The sequence below is a fragment of the Phocoena phocoena genome, chromosome 8 (genome assembly GCF_963924675.1).
Source record: "Phocoena phocoena chromosome 8, mPhoPho1.1, whole genome shotgun sequence".
Classification (NCBI taxonomy): Eukaryota; Metazoa; Chordata; class Mammalia; order Artiodactyla; family Phocoenidae; genus Phocoena; species Phocoena phocoena.
The window spans coordinates 78,685,296-78,706,934 of NC_089226.1; the positions used below are offsets into that span (position 1 = coordinate 78,685,296).

Here is a 21,639-nt window from a genome sequence, read left to right on the forward strand (position 1 = left end):
TTCTGTTTGCTAGTATTTTGTTGAGGATTTTTACATCTATGTTCATCAGTGATATTGGCCTGTAGTTTCCTTTCTTTGTGACATCCTTGTCTGGTTTTGGTATCAGGGTGATAGTGGCCTCATAGAATGAGTTTGGGAGTGTTCCTCCCTCTGCTATATTTTGGAAGAGTTTGAGAAGGATAGGTGTTAGCTCTTCTCTAAATGTTTGATAGAATTCACCTGTGAAGCCATGTGGTCCTGGGCTTTTGTTTGTTGGACGATTTTTAATCACAGTTTCAATTTCAGTGCTTGTGATTGGTCTGTTCATATTTTCTATTTCTTCCTGATTCAGTCTTGGCAGGTTGTGCCTTTCTAAGATTTTGTCCATTTCTTCCAGGTTCTCCATTTTATTGGCATAGAGTTGCTTGTAGTAATCTCTCATGATCTTTTGTATTTCTGCAGTGTCAGTTGTTACTTCTCCTTTTTCATTTCTAATTCTATTTATTTGAGACTTCTCCCTTTTTTTCTTGATGAGCCTGGCTAATGGTTTATCAATTTTGTTTATCTTGTCAAAGAACCAGCTTTTAGTTTTATTGATTTTTGCTATCGTTTCCTTCATTTCTTTTTCATTTATTTCTGATCTGATTTTTATGATTTCTTTCCTTCTGATAACTTAGGGGTTTTTTTGTTCTTCTTTCTCTAATTGCTTTAGGTACAAGGTTAGGTTGTTTATTCGAGATGTTTCCTGTTTCTTAAGGTAGGATTGTATTGCTATAAACTTCCCTCTTAGAACTGCTTTTGCTGCATCCCATAGGTTTTTGGGCATCGTGTCTCCATTGTCATTTGTTTCTAGGTATTTTTTTTATTTCCTCTTTGATTTCTTCAGTGATCACTTCGTTATTAAGTAGTGTATTGTTTAGCCTCCATGTTTTTGTATTTTTTACAGATCTTTTCCTGTAATTGATATCTAGTCTCATAGCGTTGTGTTTGGAAAAGATATTTGATACAATTTCAATTTTCTTAAATTTACCAAGGCTTGATTTGTGACCCAAGATATGATCTATCCTGGAGAATTTTCCATGAACACTTGAGAAAAATGTGTATTCTGCTGTTTTTGGATGGAATGTCCTTAAATATCAATTAAGTCCATCTTGTTTAATGTATCATTTAAAGCTTGTGTTTCCTTATTTATTTTCATTTTGGATGATCTGCCCATTGGTGAAAGTGGGGTGTTAAAGTCCCCTACTATGAATGTGTTACTGTCGATGTCCCCTTTTATGGCTGTTAGTATTTTCCTTATGTATTGAGGTGCTCCTATGTTGGGTGCATAAATATTTACAATTGTTTTATCTTCTTCTTGGATAGATCCCTTGATCATTATGTAGTGTCCTTCTTTGTCTCTTCTAATAGTCTTTATTTTAAAGTCTATTTTGTCTGATATGAGAATTGCTACTCCAGCTTTCTTTTGGTTTCCATTTGCATGGAATATCTTTTTCCATCCCCTTACTTTCAGTCTGTATGTGTCTCTAGGTCTGAAGTGGGTCTCTTGTAGACAGCATATATATGGGTCTTATTTTTGTATCCATTCAGCCAATCTGTGTCTTTTGGTGGGAGCATTTAATGTATTTACATTTAAGGTAATGAAGGATATGTTTGTTCCTATTCCCATTTTCTTAATTGTTTTGGGTTCGTTATTGTAGGTCTTTTCCTTCTCTTGTGTCTCTTGCCTAGAGAAGTTCCTTTAGCATTTATTGTAAAGCTGGTTTGGTGGTGCTGAACTCTCTCAGCTTTTGCTTGTCTGTAAAGATTTTAATTTCTCCTTCAAATCTGAATGAGATCCTTGCTGGGTAGAGTAATCTTGATTGTAGATTTTTCTCCTTCATCACTTTAAATATGTCCTGCCAGTCCCTTCTGGCTTGCAGAGTTTCTGCTGAAAGATCAGCTGTTAACCTTATGGGGTCCCTTGTGTGTTATTTGTTGTTTTTCCCTTGCTGCTTTTAATATGTTTTCTTTGTATTTAATTTTTGACAGTTTGATCAATATGTGTCTTGGTGTATTTCTCCTTGGATTTATCCTGTATGGGACTCTCTGTGCTTCCTGGACTTGATTAACTATTTCCTTTCCCATATTAGGGAAGTTTTCAACTATAATCTCTTCAAATATTTTCTCAGTCCCTTTCTTTTTCTCTTCTTCTTCTGGAACCCCTATAATTCGAATGTTGGTGTGTTTAATGTTGTCCCAGAGGTCTCTGAGACTGTCCTCAGTTCTTTTCATTCTTTTTTCTTTATTCTGCTCTGCAGTAGTTATTTCCAGTATTTTACCTTCCAGGTCACTTATGTGTTCTTCTGCCTCAGTTGTTCTGCTATTGATCCCATCTAGAGTATTTTTACTTTCATTTATTGTGTTGTTCATCGTTGCTTGTTTCCTCTTTAGTTCTTCTAGGTCCTTGTTAAATGTTTCTTGCATTTTCTCTATTCTATTTCCAAGATTTTGGATCATCTTTACTATCATTATTCTGAATTCTTTTTCAGGTAGACTGCCTATTTCCTCTTCATTTGTTAGGTCTGGTGGGTTTTTATCTTGCTCCATCTGCTGTGTGTTTTTCTGTCTTCTCATTTTGCTTATCTTACTGTGTTTGGGGTCTCCTTTTTGCAGGCTGCACGTTCGTAGTTCCCGTTGTATTTGGTGTCTGTCCCCAGTTTAAAGTTGGTTCAGTGGGTTGTGTAGACTTCCTGGTGGAGGGGACTAGTGCCTGTGTTCTGGTGGATGAGGCTGGATCTTGTCTTTCTGGTGGCAGGTCCACGTCTGGTGGTGTGTATTGGGGTGTCTGTGGACTTATTATGATTTTAGGCAGCCTCTCTGCTGATGGGTGGGCTTGTGTTCCTGTCTTGCTAGTTGTTTGGCGTAGGGTGTCCAGCCCTGTAGCTTGCTGGTTGTCGAGTGAAGCTGGGTGCTGGTGTTGAGATAGAGATCTCTGGGAGATTTTCGCTATTTGATATTATGTGGAGCTGGGAGGTCTCCTGTGGACCAGTGTCCTGAAGTTGGCTCTCCCATCTCAGAGGCACAGCAGTGACTCCTAGTTGTAGCACCAAGAGCCTTTCATCCACACGGCTCAGAATGAAAGGGAGAAAAAGTAGAAAGAAAGAATTAGTAGAAGTAGAAAGAAAGAAAGAAAGAAGGAAAGAAAGAAGGGAAGAAAGAAAGAAGGAAAGAAAGAAAGAAAGAAATGAAAAGATAAAGTAAAATACAGTAAAATAAGATAAAATATAATAAAATTATTAAAATAAAAAATAATTATTAAGAAAAAAAAATTTAAAAAAAAGAAAGAAAACGGACGGATAGAACCCTAGGACAAATGGTGAAAGCAAAGCTATACAGACAAAATCTCACACAGAAGCATACACATACACACTCACAAAAAGGGGAAAAGGGGAAAAAATCATAAATCCTGCTCTCAAAATCCATCTCCTCAATTTGGGATGATTCGTTGTGTATTCATGTAGTCCACAGATGCAGGATACATGAAGTTGATTGTGGAGATTTAATCCGCTGCTTCTGAGGCTGCTGGGAGAGATTTCCCTTTCTCTTCTTTGTTTTCACACCTCCCAGGGCTCAGCTTTGGATTTGGCCCCACCTCTGCATGTAGGTGGCTGGAGGGCGTCTGTTCTTGCTCAGACAGGACGGGGTTAAAGGAGCAGCTGATTCGGGGGCTCTGGCTCACTCAGGCCGGGGGGAGGGACGGGCACGGAGTGTGGGGCGGGCCTGCAGCGGCAGAGGCTGGCATGACATTGCACCAGCCTGAGGCGTGCTGTGCGTTCTCCTGGGGAAGTTGTCCCTGGATCCCGGGACCCTGGCAGTGGCAGGCTGCACAGGCTTCCAGGAAGGGAGGTTTAGTTAGTGACCTGTGCTCGCACACAGGCTTCTTGGTGGTGGCAGCAGCAGCCTTAGCGTCTCATGCCCGTCTCTGGGGTCCGCGCTTTTAGCCGCGGCTCGCGCCCGTCTCCGGAGCTCCTTTAAGCAGCGCTCTTAATCCCCTCTCCTCGTGCACCAGGAAACAAAGAGGGAAGGAGAAGTCTCTTGCCTCTTCAGCAGGTCCAGACTTTTCCCCGGACTCCCTCCTGGCTAGCTGTGGTGCACTAACCCCCTGCAGGCTGTGTTCACACCGCCAACCCCAGTCCTCTCCCTGCGCTCCAACCGAAGCCCGAGCCTCAACTCCCAGCCCCGCCCTCCCCGGCGGGTGAACAGACAAGTTTCTCAGGCTGGTGAGTGCTGGTCGGCACTGATTCTCTGTGCAGGAATCTCTCTGCTTTGCCCCCTGCACCCCTGTTGCTGCGCTCTCCTCTGCGGCTCCGAAGCTTTCCCCCTCTGCCACCCACAGTCTCCGCCCGCCAAGGGGCTTCCTAGTGTGTGGAAACCTTTCCTCTTTCACAGCTCCCTCTCACTGGTGCAGGCCCCATCCCTATTCTTTTGCCTCTGTTTATTCTTTTTTCTTTTGCCCTACCCAGGTACGTGGGGAGTTTCTTACCTTTTGGGAGGTCTGAGGTCTTCTGCCAGCGTTCAGTAGGTGTTCTGTAGGAGTTGTTCCACGTGTAGATGTATTTCTGGTGTATCTGTGGGGAGGAAGGTGATCTCTGCATCTTACTCTTCCACCATCTTCCCCTCGTCCCCCTGTGCTATTCTTTGAATGTAGTATAGAAAACACTAGTCGGTCCTTAAATAAGGGGAATTGTATGGTGTATGAGTAGGCTTTTAGTATGAGTTCTGTGGGCCTTGGGGAATTCCTCTTCAAAAGGGTATTTTCCTTTCTTATCATTACAGAGTCCCAGAAGGCTAAGAGACTGGATCAATTCATAATTCTTTCTTCAATCCCTTTCTAGTTCACATTTTATTTTCACACTGAGAATTAACGTGAAAATAAATACATTTTTTTTATAAAACGGGAAGATAAAATCCCTACTGCTAGGTTTGTCTGCATTTCATCTATTCAACTATGTCTTATTTCTATAGAACCTCTCAAAAATTGTCTTGGTTTTTTTTCAAGATTCTCATTTGTCTCAAAGGGCAATGAATATTGGTACCTCTGCTTGTCTTTATTTTAATTCATGCATTTGAAAATATCCTTAGAAATCTGGAGTTAATTCATGAGCTGATTATAAAGTAGCCAAAAAGTATTGACTAAAACAATATGAGTAGAGTTTAGTTAAATTTGTTTGTCTTATAATCAATATAATTACTGAAAATATAATTTTCAGTAATTTCCTTTCCTGTCTGTACCCCTTGCCCGCACCTATTAAAGACCCAGAGTCTACTCTGTCTCAAAAATGGAATTAAGATGAGTAATTGCAAGGCAAAATTTTCATTACTTGAGTGCTGTATGTACTGGTGGGTTTGCTTTGTCTTTTTCACCTTTCAATCACTACAATTGAAATTTACTTTAATATAGATGGGCAGGTGAATAGGGAGGGTGGTAAAAGCAGATGTGTTTCTAGGTATATTCCGTCTGAGTTTTAGCCTCTACCAGAAAGAATTTTGGTGTCTGTTCTTTACATTTCAGTGTCTGTGATCTTCGAGGTAAATGGATGGTGTGCAGGAGTTTCAAACTTAATTTATGGATGCAACATGATGTGATGGTTTTAGCACTAGAAACTGTTTGGAATATAAATCCCAAACAGTTTTCTTGTTGGTGTGATATAAGGAATGTTACATATCCTCTCTAAGTCTCAGTTTCCACATAGCTAATAGGTATAACGTCTGCTTGGTAAGATTGTTAGAAAACTAAATGAAATAAACACAACATATATTACATTTAATATGTAGTCACTAAAATACTATATACATATATATGTATATATGAATGTATATACAGTTGACCCTTGAACAACAAAAGTTTGAACTGTGAGGGTCCCCTTACACATGGATTGTTTTCAATAAAAAATTCTACAGTACTACACAGTCTGAGGTTGGTTGAATCTGCAGATGCAGAACTACTGATAGGAACAGTGGAGTCAGAGGGCTGGTTTTAAATTGTATGTGGATTTTTAACTGCATGAAGGGTTGATACCCCAAGCTCCCGCATATGTTTATATACACACACATACTATAAAATATAAGAAAAAGCCTAACAACACACTAAAAAAACTATAAAATAGCTTAGTCACTTAAGAATTATAATTGGCTAGAAATATATGAAAACATGTTCAATCTGTAACATGAAGATTAAAACCATATTTTTTGTTTTTTGTTTGTTGCCTTTTTATTTTATTCATAATCAAAACAAATGATACTATCTAGAGTTCCCCAAGGAATTTCATAAAGAAATGGATTCCATCTTGTACTATTTGGGGAAGTGTGAAAAGATAAAGCTTTTAGGGAAGGCAGTTTGGCATTATTTATCCAAATGATAAATATTCATGCCCTCCAAAGCAGCAGTTGTACATCTAAGTGTTTCCTCTTAGAGAAATACTCAATATGTGCAAAAAAGGCATATACCAGAATACCCATAGCAGTATTCCAGGGCTGAGGAATGCCCTGGGATTAACGTAAGGGGGATGAGGACGGATGGGGACAGGGGCATACAGGGACATGGAGTCATTCATTGCTGGGAGAATACAGTTACTGGGACTTCCAATTATGGAGGCAGAGTCCTGTTGAGGGGCATTCTTTCTTCTGGCAGATCGGTCTTCTCTGCATGAGGAGAGGGACTGTTACACGGAGCACAGGAATGCTGTCCCCCTGCTGGTCAGTTTTTGTACTAAACCATGTATGCTGTTCCTTTCCAGCCTCTTGATCACGATTAGTACATTATGTGGTGTGTTTAAAGGAGGATAGCTTATAGAAAGAAGTGTTCTGGTTAATAATAGTAATTTGAATTTCTATGCATTAGGTTTTATTTATTTTACTGCTTAAAAACCTAAATGGTTAAATTTATCCAAAGACAATCCAAATTATTATTCTCATAACTCTCCAAATGAATTTAAACCTCAGTTTCTTTTTTACAGAACTTTTAAAAAACAGTGAAAGCTCAAACTGGAAGAGGAGCTGTTTATTTCTCATAACTATTTGACAAAAATCTCAAAACACTTCCTCTGACAATATAGAAACAAACGTATTCCACTAGTGCTAATCCCTAGGTGATGCTTTTCAAGAGTACTTTTCTGAAACAGCCATCACAAGAATTAAAATTATTTGTTGATTTCTGCTGATTATTTCTTGTTGCTAAAACTTGCCATTTTGAATTTGCAGGTATGAATATAAGCAAGAGTGAGATAGCAAAAGAAACTTCATTAAAACCATCTCGGAGATCCCTGCCTTGCCTGGCCCAGAGCTATGCTTACTCAAAGAACTTGAGCCAATCTACCTCACTCTTCCAGTCAACTGAGAGTGAATCTCAGGCTCCCACTTCTGTAACCTCAATCTCTGCTGACAAAGCAGAGCAAGGTGAGCTCTACTTTCTTGTTTTTCTTTTAAAGAATAGTGTTTTCCACTAGTGTTTATAGAGTCTTCAGGAAGGAGATTGGCATAGAAAAGAGAACAGTAGCCTATGCCAGTCAGACAAAAGGCCATTCGTTGGTGAGATGTGTGTTCATTTCTTTCTATCCTTGAAGTTAGCCAACCCCATGCAAATATGGACCTAACACTTTCTGTTGGCAAGAGAAGACAGATCAGCCACCTAAATCACTGGCTCGTTAGCATTCCTGGTGAGAATTTATTACCAGTAATTAAATATGCCAGCAATAATAAACACAGTTCCCTAAAAAGAAAGACCCAAAACTATAAATAATACTGACAGTAAATCAGTGAAGATTTGGTTGCACAAAGATGTAGTTAGACAAGTGTTGGCAAATAAAACTACACACATCTGACTGTCTGAGACTCATTATACCTTCAGACAATCCCTTTTCACAAGAGTCAGGAGTCAGAATACAACCAGGCCCCTGTCATTCAGTGGATGGGTGTGTTTTTATTTTCCCTTCCATCTCTAAGAGCTTTTATGTTAAGAAAACTGATTCCCTTATGATTCCTTAGGGTTGCTTCTTCCTCTGGATAATTTGAAAATGCCAATATTCTCTTTTCAATAGTATTGGGAAATCACTATTTTAAATAGTCAACTTCCATCTATGTCCAATAAGGAAAGTGGCTAATTGTTTAAGAAAATCAAAGTGTTAAAATGTAATATAGATGTAGCTCTTATTTCCACTCATTAACTTAAAAACATTTCTCCATGTTTGGCTATTATTTGGACAACAGTCACCACGGTAATTGTTATAACTGTCATTATGTTTTTACTCCCCAAAACTAGAAAGTCTTTTTTGTTCTTGTTTCCAGTTAACACTGAGGAAGGCAGAAAAGACTCTGTGCTCAGATGTTCTTTTGCTGACCTCAGCGACTTTTGCTTGGGTGAGTTGCTTTCTATTATTTCCTTCCTCCTTTCCCCCTCTCCAAAGGTAAACTGACTTCTACTTCAAACGTAGAACATTATATTTTTAAGAAAAAAAAATTCATGTTTAGTCTTTAACATTTGATGGGTGAGAATAATATTCTAAGGTTAAAATATTATTAAGGTATTTCATGTACAGTTTGAAAGTCAAATACAGAAGATTTTTAATGAATAACAATCCTATAACTGAAAAATATTCTATTGTTAGTCTTTTGGAAATTTCTTTCAATTCTCGATGAATAAGTACATTTATACTACTGTGTCTAGATTTATCAAATTTCAGCATTATTTGTTGATCTCTTGTGCTAGATGAAGGTTTATTAGTTCATTCATATAACCTTTCCTTATTTTTTTCATAGTTACACTGCCATTTTAAATCTCTCTACTGATTAAATTTGTAACTATAGTATATTTGCATCTTTATATCATGTTTTTTCTTTTTTAATTATTATTTTTAACATCTTTATTGGAGTATAATTGCTTTACAATGGTGTGTTAGTTTCTGCTTTATAACAAAGCTATACATATACATATATCACCATATCTCCTCCCTCTTGCACCTCCCTCCCACCCTCCCTATCCCACCTCTCTAGGTGGTCACAAAGTACCCAGCTTATCTCCCTGTACTATGCGGCTGCTTCCCACTAGCTATCTATTTTACATTAGGTAGTGTATATATGTCAGTGCTAATCTCTGATTTCATCCCAGCTTGACCTTCCACCTCCCCGTGTCCTCAAGTCCATTCTCTACATCTGCATCTTTATTCCTGTCCTGCCCCTAGGCTCATCAGAACCATTTTTTATTTTTTTAGATTCCATATATATGTGTTACCATACAGTATTTGTTTTTTCTCTTTCTGACTTACTTCACTCTGTATGACAGACTCTAGGTCTATCCACCTCACTACAAATAACTCAATTTTGTTTCTTTTTATGGCTGAGTAATATTCCATTGTATATATGTACCATATCTTCTTTATCCATTCATCTGTCGATGGACACTTAGGTTGCTTCCATGTCCTGGCTATTGTAAATAGTGCTGCAATAAACAGTCAGGTACATTTCACTTTTTGAATTATGGTTTTCTCAGGGTATATGCCCAGTAGTGGGATTGCTGGGTCATATGGTAGTTCAATTTTTGGTTTTTTGGGTAACCTCCATACTGTTCTCCATTGTGGCTGTATCAATTTACATTCCCACCAACAGTGCAGGAGGGTTCCCTTTTCTCTACACCCTCTCCAGCATTTATTGTTTGTAGATTTTTTGAAGATGGCCATTCTCACCAGTGTGAGGTGATACCTCATTGTGGTTTTGATCTGCATTTCTCTAATAATTAGTGATGTTGAGCATCCTTTCAAGTGTTTGTTGGCAATCTGTATATCTTCTTTGGAGAAATGTCTATTTAGGTCTTCTGCCCATTTTTAGATTGGGTTGTTTGTTTTTCTGATATTGAGCTACATGAGCTGCTTATATATTTTGGAGGTTAATCCTTTGTCATTTGCTTCGTTTGCAAATATTTTCTCCCATTCTAGGATTGTTTTTCATCTTGTTTATGGTTTCCCTTGCTGTTCAAAAGCTTTGAAGTTTCATTAGGTCCCATTTGTTTATTTTTGTTTTTATTTCCATTATTCTAGGAGGTAAGTCAAAAAGGATCTTCCTGTGATTTGTATCATAGAGTGTTCTGCTTATGTTTTCCTCTAAGAGTTTTATAGTGTCTGGCCTTAACATTTAGGTCTTTATCCATTTTGAGTTTAGTTTTATGTATGGTGTTAGGAAGTGTTCTAATTTCATTCTTTTACATGTAGCTGTCCCGTTTTCCCAGTACCACCTATTGAAGAGGCTGTCTCTCTATTGTATATTCTTACCTCCTTTGTCAAAGAAAAGGTGACCATATGTGTGTGGGTTTATCTCTAGGCTTTCTATCCTATTCCATTGATCTATCTTTCTGTTTTTGTGCCAGTACCATACTGTCTTGATTACTGTAGCTTTGTAGTATAGTCTGAAGTCAGGGAGCCTAATTCCTCCAGCTCCGTCTTTCTTTCTAAAGATTTCTTTCGCTATTCTGGGTCTTTTCTGTATCCATACAAATTGTGAAATTTTTTATTCTGGTTCTGTGAAAAATGCCATTAGTAGTTTGATAGGGATTGCATTGAATCTGTAGATTGCTTTGAGTAGTATAGTCAGTTTCACAATGTTGATTCTTCCAATCCAAGAACATGGTATATCTCTCCATTTGTTTGTATCATCTTTAATTTCTTTCATCAGTGTCTTATAATTTTCTGCATACAGGTCTTTTGTCTCCTTAGGTAGGTTTATTCCTAGGTATTTTATTCTTTTTGTTGCAGTGGTAAATGGGAGTGTTTCCTTAATTTCTATTTCAGATTTTTCATCATTAGTGTATAGGAATGCCAGAGATTTCTGTGCATTAATTTTGTATCCTGCTACTTTACCAAATTCATTGATTAGCTCTAGTAGTTTTCTGTTAGCTTCTTTAGGATTCTCTATGTATAGTATCATGTCATCAGCAAACAGTGACAGTTTTACTTCTTCTTTTCTGATTTGGATTCCTTTTATTTCCCTTTCTTCTCTGATTGCTGTGGCTAAAACTTCCAAAACTATGTTGAATAATTGGGGTGGCAGTTGGAAACCATGTCTTGTTACTGATCTTAGTGGAAATGCTTTCAGGTTTTCACCATTGAGAATGATGTTAGCTGTGGGTTTGTCATATATGCCCTTTAAGTTCCCTCTATGTCTACTTTCTGGAGGGTGTTTATCATAAATGGGTGCTGAAATTTGTTGAAAGTTGTTCTGCATCTATTGAGATGATCATATGTTTTTTCTCCTTTAATTTGTTAATATGGTTTATCACACTGATTGATTTGTGTATATTAAAGAATCCTTGCATTCCTGGGATATACCCCACTTGAATATGGTGTATGATGCTTTTAATGTGCTGTTGGATTCTGTTTGCTAGTATTCTGTTGAGGATTTTTGCATATGCGTAATCAGTGATATTGGCCTGTAGTTTTCTTTTTCTGTGACATCTTTGTCTGGTTTTGGTATCAGAGCAATGGTGGCCTCGTAGAATGAGTTTGGGAGTGTTCCTCCCTCTGCTATATTTTGGAAGAGCTTGGGAAGGATAGGTGTTAGCTCTTCTCTAAATGTTTGAAAGAATTCACTTGTGAAGCCATCTGGTCCTTGGCTTTTGTGGGTTGGAAGATTTTTAATCACAGTTTCAATTTCAGTGCTTGTGATAGGTCTGTTCATATTTCTGTTTCTTCCTGATTCAGTCTTGGAAGGTTATACTTTTCTAGGAATTTGTCCATTTCTTCCAGATGGTCCATTTTTTAGCATATAGTTGCTTATAGTAGTCTCTCATGACCCTTTGTGTTTCTGCAGTGTTTGTTGTCACTTCTTTTTCATTTCTAATTCTGTTGATTTGAGTCTTCTTCCTTTTTTTCTTAATGAGTGTGGGGCTAATTGTTTATCTGTTTTGTTTATCTTCCCAAAGAACCAGCCTTTAGTTTTATTGATCTTTACTATGGTTTCCTTCATTTCTTTTTCATTTATTTCTGATCTGATGTTTAGGTTTTCTTTCCTTCTGCTAACTTCGCGGCTTTTTATTCTTCTTTCTCTAATTGCTTTAAAATTAGGTTGTTTTTTTGAGATTTTTCTTGTTTCCTGACATAAGATTGTACTGCTGTAATTTTCCCACTTAGAACTGCTTTTCCTACATTCTATAGGTTATGGGTCATCGTGTTTTCATTGTCATTTGTTTCTAGGTATATTTTGATTTCCTCATTGATTTCTTCAGTGATCTCTTGGTAGTTTAGTAGCGTATTTGTTTAGCCTCCATGTGTTTGTATTTTTTACTGTTTTTTTCCCTGTAATTGATATCTAGTCTCATAGCATTGTGGTCAGAAAAGGTACTTGATACAATTTCAATTTTCCTAAATTTACCAAGGCTTGATTTGTGACCCAAGATATGATCTATCCTGGAGAATGTTCCATGAGCACTTGAGAAGAATGTGTATTCTGTTGATTTTGGATGGAATGTCCTATAAATATCAATTAAGTCTATCTGGCCAGATGTGTCTTTTAAAGCTTGTGTTTCCTTACTTATTTTCATTTTGGATGATCTGTCCATTGGTGAAAGTGGGATGTTAAAGTCTCCTACTATTATTGTGTTACTGTTGACTTCCCCATTTATGGCTGTTAGCATTTGCCTTATATATTGAGGTGCTCCTATGTTGGGTGCATAAATATTTACAATTGTTATATCTTCTTCTTGGATCGATCCCTTGATCATTATGTAGTGTCTTTCTTTGTCTCTTGTAATAGCATTTATTTTAAAGTCTGTTTTGTGTGATATGAGTATTGCTTCTTCAGCTTTCTTTTGATTTCCATTTGCTTGGAATATCTTTTTCCATCCACTCACTTTCAGTCTGTATGTGTCCCTAGGTCTGAAATGGGTCTCTTATACACAGCATATATATGGGTCTTGTTTTTGTATCCATTCAGCCAGTTTGTGTCTTTTGGTTGGAGCATTTAATCCATTTACATTTAAAGTAATTATCAATATGTATGCTCCTATTGCCATTTCCTTAATTGTTTTGGATTTTTTATTGTAGGTCTTTTCCTTTTCTTGTTTTTCCTGCCTAGAGAAGTTCCTTTAGCATTTGTTGTAAAGCTGGTTTGGTGTGCTGAATTCTCTTAACTTTTGCTTGTCTGTGTGGGTTTTAATTTCTCTGTCAAATCTGAATGAGGTCCTTGCTGAATAGAGTAATCTTGGTTGTAGGTTTTTCCCTTTCATCACTTTAAATATGTCCTGTCACTCCCTTATTGCTTGCAGAGTTTCTGCTGAAAGATCAGCTGTTAACCTTCTTGGGTTTCCCTTGTATATTATTTGTTGCTTTTCTCTGGCTTTTAATACTTTTTCTTTGAATTTAATTTCTGATAGTTTGATTAATATGTGTCTTGGTATGCTTCTCCTTGGATTTATCCTGTATGGAACTCTCTGAGCTTCCTGGACTTGATTGACTATTTCCTTTCCCATGTTAGGGAAGTTTTCAACTATAATCTCTTAAAATATTTTCTCAGTCCCTTTCTTTTTCTCTCTTCTTCTGGGACCCCTATAATTCGAATGTTGGTTCTTTAATGTTGTTGTCCCAGAAGTCTCTGAGACTGTCCTCAATTCTTTTCATTATTTTTCCTTTGTTCTGCTCTGTGGTAGTTATTTCCACTATTTTATCTTCCAGGTCACTTATCCATTCTCCTGCAGAATAACTGATTCTGCTATTGATTCCTTCTAGAGAATTTTTCACTTCATTTATTGTGTTGTTCATCATTGTTTGTTTGCTCTTTAGTTCTTCTAGGTCCTTGCTAAACATTTCTTGTATTTTCTCCATTCTATTTCCAAGATTTTGGCTCATCTTTGCTATCATTACTCTGAATTCTTTCTCAGGTAGACTGCCTATTTCCTCTTCATTTGTTTCATTTGGTGAGTTTTTACTTTGCTCCTTCCTCTGCTGCATATTTCTTTTTCTTCTCATTTTGTTTAACTACTGTGTTTGGTGTCTTCTTTTTGCAGGCTGCACGTTCGTAGTTACTGTTGTTTTTGGTGTCTGCCCCAGTGGGTGAGGTTGGTTTAGTGTCTTGAGTAGGTTTCCTGGTGGAGGGGACTGGTTCCTGTGTTCTAGGGGTGGGGTTGTATCTTGTCTTTCTTGTGGGCAGGGCTGCATCCAGTGGTGTGTTTTGGAGTGTCTGTGAACTTAGTATAACTTTAGGCAGCCTCTCTGCTAATGGATGGGGTCGTGTTCCTGTCTTGCTGGTTGTTTGGCAGGGGGCGTCTAGCACTGGAGTTTGCTGGCCATTTGGTGGAGGTGGGTCTTAGTGTTTAGATGAAGATCTCTGGGTGCACTCTCATTGATTGATATTGCATGGGGCCGGGAGGTTTCTCGTGGTCCAATGTCTTGGACTTGACCCTCCCATCTCAGAAGCTCAGACATAATACCCGGCTGGCACACCAAGACCCTGCCAGCCACACAGCTCAGAAGAAAAGGAAGAAAAAAAGAAAAAAGAAGAGATAGAACCCTAGGACAAATGGTAAAAGCAAACCTAAACAGACAAAATCACACAAAGAAGCATACACATGCATGCTCAGAAAAAGAAAAAAATGAAAAATAAAAATAGATAAATAAATTAAATAAAAGATAATTCAAAAAATAAAAATAAAAAAATTTGAAGTAAAAGAGGAGAGAAACCAAACCCATAAACAAATCCACCAATGATAATAAGCACTAAAAACTAAACTAAGAGAAACATAAAACCAGAAACAAATTAGATGCAGAAAGCAAATTCCAAGTCTAAGTTTGCTCCCAAAGTCTGCTGCGTCAGTTTTGAGAACATTCATTGTCTGTTCAGGTATTCTTCAAATGCAGGGTTTATCAAGTTGACTCTGGGGATTTAATCTGTTGCTCCTGAGGCTGCACAGAGAAATTTCCCTTTCTCTTCTTTATTCATACAGGTACTGGGGTTCAGCTTTGTTTTAGCCCCGCCTCTGCATGTAGGCCACCCTGAGCCTCTTCCGTACCCAGACAGGAGGAGGTTAAAGCAGCAGCTGATTAGGGCTCTCTTGCTCTCTCAGGCCAGGGAGAGGGAAGGGTATGGTTCATAATTAGAATGCAGGGCAAGCCTGTGGCCACTGGCATGACATTGCAACAGCCTGAGGCGAGCCATGTGTTCTCCCGGGGAAGTTGTCCCTAGATCACAGGACCCTGGCAGTGGCGGGCTGCACAGGCTCCTGGGCGGGTGTGGGTAGTGACTTGTGCTTGCACACAGGATCCTTGGTGGCAGCTGCAGCAGCATTAGTGGTTCATGCCTGTTTCTGGGGTCTGAGCTGATAGTCTTGGCTCACACCCATCTCTGAAGCTCGTTTAGGCGGTGCTCTGCCTTCTGTGGGCACACTGGGAAGGAATCCCCTCTCCTCATGCACCCCGACACAATGGTCTCTTGCTTCTTAGGCACGTCCAGACTTTTTCCTGGACTCCCTCTCAGCTAGCTGTGACACACTAGCCCCCTTCAGGCTGTCTTCACACATCCAACCCCAGTCCTCTTCCTGGGATCTGACCTCCGAAGCCTGAGCCTTAGCTTCCGACCCCCACCCACCATGGCAGGTGAGCAGACAAGACTCTCAGGCTGGTGAGTGCTGGTCGGCACCAATCCTTAGTGCAGAAATCTCTCCACTTTACCCTCTGCCTCCCTTCTGCTGCACTCTCCTTCATGGCTCTGAAGCTTCCCTCCCACCCACCCCCCATCTCCACCAGTGAAGGGGCTCCCTAGTGTGTAGAAACTTTAACTCCTTCACAGCTCCCTCCCAGAGGTGCAGGTCCAGTCCCTATTCTTTTTTTTTTTTTTTTTGTAGTACGCGGACCTCTCACTGTTGTGTCCTCTCCCGTTGCGGAGCACAGGCTCTGGACGTGCAGGGCCAGCGGCCATGGCTCACGGGCCTAGCCGCTCCGCGGCATGTGAGATCTTCCCAGACTGGGGCATGAACCCCTGTCCCCTGCATCGGCAGGCAGACTCTCAACCACTGCGCCACCAGGGAAGCCCGACTTATTTATTTTATATCTGGAAGTTTGTACCTCTTGATCCCCTTCACCCATTTTGCACCCAACCAACTTGCCTCCTCTCTGGCAACCACCAATATGTTCGCTGTATCTATGAATCTGGTTTTCTTTTGCTTAGTTTGTTTGTTTTGCGTTTTAGAGTCCACATATAAGTGGAATTATATAAGTGAATTATGTAATACTTGTCTTTGTCTTATTTCACTTAGCATAATATCTATGTTTTCCATCCATGTTGTCACAATTGGCAAGATTTCATTCTTTTACTTATGGATGAGTAATATTCCATTACATATATATACCACTTCTTTATCCATTCATCCACTGATGGACACTTAGCTTGCTTCTGTATCTGGGTTATGGTAAATAATGCTATAGTGAACATAAGGGTGCATATCAGTTTGAATTAGTGTTTTTGTTATCTTTGGACAGATACCCAAAAGCAAATTGCTGGATAAGATGAGAGTTCTATCTTTAATTTTTTGAAGAGTCTGCACACTGTTTTCCACAGTGATTGCACCAATGTACATTTCCAGAAACAGTGTACAAGGGTTCCCTTTTTTCTGCATTCTTGCCAAAACTTGATGTTTCTTGTCCTTTTGATAATAGCCATTCTGACAGGTGTGAGGAGATACCTCATTGTGGTTTTGATTTGCATTTCCCTGATGAATAGTGACACTGAACATCTTTTCATGTGCCTATTTGCCATCTGTATGTTTTCTTTGGAAAAAATGTTTATTCATATCCTGTGCTCATTTTTTAATCAAGTTGTTTGTTTTTTTGATGTTGAGTTGTATGAGGTTTTAGTATTTTTTGGATATTAACCCCTTATTAGATATATGATTTACAAATATTTTCTCTTGGTCAGTAGGCGTCTGTTTCTTTTGTTGATGATTTCCTTCACCGTGCAGAAGCTTTTAAGTTTAATGTAGCCCCATTTGTTTATTTTTGCTTTTTGCTGTTGAAGTCAGATCCAAAAAACTACATTGCTAAGACTGATGTCAAAGAGCTTACTACCTATGTTTTCTTCTAAGAGTTTTATGATTTCAGGTCTTAAACATTCAAATCTTTGATCCATTATGAGGGGTTTTGTTCTGTTCTGTTTTGTTTTGTTTTTCATATATGGTATACAATGGTGCTACAATTTCATTCTTTTGTGTATAGCTGTCCAGTTTTCCCAACATCATTTATTGAAAAGACTGTCCTTTCCCCATTTGTATATGCTGTCCTCCTTTGTCATAAAATAATTAACCATATGTGCTTGGGTTAATTTCTGGGCTGTCTATTCTGTTCCATTGATTTATGTGTCTTTTTTGTACCAGTGCTATACTGTTTTGATTACCTAGCTTTATCATATAGTTTGAAATCAGGTAGCAGGGTATCTCAGCTTTGTTCTTTCTCAAGATTGCTTTGGCTATTTGGGGTCTATTTGGAGTCTCTTGTGGTTCCATACAAATTTGAGAATCATTTGTTCTAATTGTATGAAAAATACTATTGGAATTTTGATAGGAATTGCATTGAATCTGTAGATTGCTTTAGGTAGTATGAACATTTTAAAAAATATTAATTCTTCCAATCCATGAGCATGGAATACCTTTCCATTTATTTGTGTCTTATTCAGTTGTTTTCATTAATGTATTGTAGTTTTCAGAGTACAGGTCTTTCATCTTTTTGATTTATTTTATTAAATCAGGTATTTTATTCTTTGGGGTGCAATTGTAAGTGGGATTGTTTTCTTAATTTCTCTTTCCGATAGTTTATTATTAGTGTACAGAAACACAACAGATTTTTGTATAGTGATTTTGTATCATGAAATTTTACTGAATTTATTAGTTTTAATAGTTTTTTGGTAGAGTTTTTAGAGTTTTCTATATATAATATCATATCATCTGCAAATAATGACAGTTTTACCTCTTCCTTTCTAATTTGGATGCATTTTATTTATTTTTCTTGCCTAATTGCTCTGGCTAGAACTCCCAATACAATTTTAAGTAAAAGTGGTGAGAGTGGGCATCCTTGTCTTGTTTCTGATTTTAAAGGAAAAGTTTTCAACTTTTGACCATTGAGATATTACCTGTGGGTTTGTAATGTATGTCCTTTATTATGTTGAGGCTCATTCTCTCTATAACCACTTTTTTGAGAGTTTTTTAATCATAAATGAATATTGAATTTTGTCATATGCTTTTTCTGAATTTATTGAGGTGATTATATGATTTGTATCCTTCATTTTGTTAATGTGGTTTGATTTGTGAATGTTGAACCATCCTTGCATCTTTGGAATAAGTCCCAGTTGATCATGGTGTATTATCCTTTTAATGTATTGTTGAATTTTGTTTTCTAGTATTTTGTTGAGGATTTTTGCATCTATTTTAATTAGGGATATTGGTCTGTAGTTTTCTCTCTTTGTGGTGTCCTCTGGTTTTGGTATCAGGGTAATGCTGTCCTTGTAAAATAAGTTTGGAAGCATTCCTTCCTTCCTCTTTGTGGAGGAGTTTGAGGAGCATAAATATTAAATCTTTGAATGTTTGGTAGAATTCACCGGTGAAGCCATCTGGATCTATACTTTTTTGTTGTTGTTGTTCTTGGGAGATTTTTGATTGCTGATTCAATCTTCTTAGTAGAAATTGGCCTATTCAGATTTTTATTTCTTTATGGTTCAGTCTTGGAAAACTGTATGCTTCTAGGAATTAATCCATTTCCTCCATGTTGTCCAATTTGTTGGCATAAAATGTTCATATTAGTTGCTTATGAGCCTTTGTATTTCTGTGATATCAGTTGTAACTTCTCTTTCATTTCTGTTTTTATTATTTGAGCCCTCTCTTTTTATTTTGGTGAGTCTAGCTAAAGGTTTGCCAATTTTATCTTTTCAAGGAGCCAGCTCTTATTTTCATTGATCTTTTCTATTGTCTTTTTAGTCTCTATTTTATTTATTTCCACTCTGATTTTCTTATTTCTTTCCCTCTGCTAACTTTGGGTTGTGTTTGTTTTTCTTTTTCTAGTTTGTTTGGTGTAAAGTTAGATTGTTTATTTGAGTTTCTTGGGTTTTTGTATGTTTCTTCAGGTAGGCTTGCATTGCTATGAACTTCCCTCTTAGAAATTCTTTTACTAAATTCCATAGATTTTGAATGTTCATATTCATATTTATGTTCATTTATGTCATATTTATGTTTTCATTTTGTCTCTAGGTATTTTTTAAATTTATCCTTTGATTTTTTTTGATGACCCTGTGGTTTTTCAGTAGCATATTGTTTAATCTCCACATATTACTGGTTTTCTAGTTCTCTTCATGTAATTGATTTCTAGTTTCATGCTGTTGTGGTCAGAAAAGATACTTGATATGATTTCAATAATCTTAAATTTTTTGAGAATTGTTTTGTGACCTAACATGTGATATATCCTGAGAATGTTCTGTGTGTGCTTTAGAAGAATGTGTATTCTGTTGCTTTTGGATGGAATGTTTTGCATATATCAATTAGGCCACCTAGTATAATATGTCATTTAAGGCCAGTGTTTCCTTATTGATTTTCTAACCAAATGATCTATCCATTGATGCAAGTGGAGTGTTAAAATTCAATACTATTATTGTACTTTATTATTTCTCCATTTAGGTCTCTTAATATTTGTTTTATATATTTTGGTGCTACTATGTTCAGTGCTTATATATTTATAGATGTTATATCCTCTTGCTGGATTGTCCCCTTTATCATTATGTAATGCTCTTCTCTGTCTTTTATTACAGTTTTTGTTTTAAAGTCTATTTTGTCTGACATGAGTACAGCTACATAAGCTTTCTTTTTGTTTCCATTTGCATGGAATATTTTTCTTTTCAGCTCTTAACTTTCATTTTGTGTATGTCCTTCATTCTGAAGGACATAGGCAGCATGTCTCTCATAGGCAGCATATAGATGAATCTGGTTTTTTATCCATTCAGCCATTCTATGCCTATAGATTGGAGCATTTAGTCTATTTACATTTAAAGTAATTATTGATTGTATGTACTTTTTTGCCATTTTTGTCAATTGTTTTCTGGCTGTTTTTGTAGTTCCTCTATGTTTCCTTATTCTACTCTTTCTCTCTTCCCTTGTGGTTTGATTATTTTCTTTAGTGTTATGTTTAGATTCCTTTCACCTTTTCTTTTGTGTATCTACTGTAAGTAGATACAGAGCAGTCTAAGTTGCTAGCAACTTAAATTTGAACATGTTCCAAAGTTCTACATTTTTACCCCCCTAACCTTGATTTTTATGTCACATTTTACATCTTTTCATTTTATGGATTTTAAACTAATTTTTATACTTTTAGTTAATTTTACTACTTTTGTCTTTAACTTTCTTGCTAGATTTATAAGTGATGAATTCACTACCTTTTCTATATATTTACCTTTGACAGTGAGATTTTTACTTTTATGTTTCCTCCAAGGGAAGAAATCTCATTTAGCACCTAGTTTCAGGCTGATTGAAAACCATGCCCTCAGGCAGCATCTTTTAATGTATGCAAATACATACAGTTTCTATGGGGCTGCAATTCTAAACCCTACTGGTCTTTAGACCAGGAGATCTGAGTGTGGCCTTAGGGGACAGTTACAAATATCAGGGCTCCAGGTAAGTGTATAAGCTATTATCAAGTTGTAGTGATGCAAAGGGGTTGCACAAGGTTGCTGTCTCCCTGCTTATCTCCCTGCTTCCCTGGAAGTACCTCCACAGCCTCTAGGTGTGTGGGAAAACTTAAGCCTGTCACTCAGGCTGAAGCCCCAGCTAAATAAATGGGCTTTTTCACAGGAAGATAGGGGTGTGTTTCAGTCTGCTCTCTGTGCAGTGCCCTGAGGGTAGTTGCCTGCCAGGAATTGTCTCTGATTGTTACAGTCCAGTGGAGACCAGGAACCAGCCTTTTTAGCCACCAAGGTCACCTGATCAATAAATACCACCAGAGCGCCTGCTGGCTTTTCTGAGGCAACTAGAGTGTAGGAAACCGGGCACTCTTGCAGGCTTTAGGAAGAGAGAAAATGCCTTGACTGTGCCTGCATGCAGGCTTCAGTGATACAGTGGGAGAGTGCCTTGTAGAGCTTTGGAATATGTTCAAATTTAAGTTGCTATCAACTTAAAATAGACTGTTATGAGCATAGGATGTTATATGTGAGCCTCTTGGTAACCACAAAGCAAAAACTTACAGTAGATACAGAAAAGAAAAGGAGAAAGGAATCTAAACATAACACTAAAGACAATCATCAAACCACAAGGGAAGTATGCTGTGACTGCTCTTGTTCCCTGGTCCCAGACAGCAAGCAAGTGTCACAACTGCCTGAGCTTTTTGGTTCCAGCAAGACAGTGAGACAGTGTAGTGACTGCTTGCCCCACCTGTCTTAGCAAGGCAGCAGGAGGCTTTGACTTGCCTGCCTGTGCTAGCAGGGCAGGTAGAGAGTACAAAAATGGTGTCCACCAACACCTCTGGGGAGAGATTTCAACTATCTCCTGCCCTTCCAGCAGATGCTTTAAGATTAGCAAGTGGATCTCCTTCACATACAGTCTAGGCACTTTTTAAACTGCTGCTGTTGTCAGGGATCCTGGGGTGAATGAGACCACATGCAAGCCCTTTAAAAGGTGAA

General features: G+C 37.9%; 1 protein-coding gene across 1 annotated transcript in view; it reads left to right on the top strand.

Annotated features, from left to right (window-relative positions):
* Positions 1–21,639, top strand: part of ANO3 (anoctamin 3) — a 423,419-nt gene that overhangs the window by 214,266 nt on the left and 187,514 nt on the right. Inside the window, 2 exon segments of the mRNA XM_065883040.1 lie at positions 7,222–7,416; positions 8,305–8,376. Coding sequence (XP_065739112.1) covers positions 7,222–7,416; positions 8,305–8,376 — 267 coding nt within the window.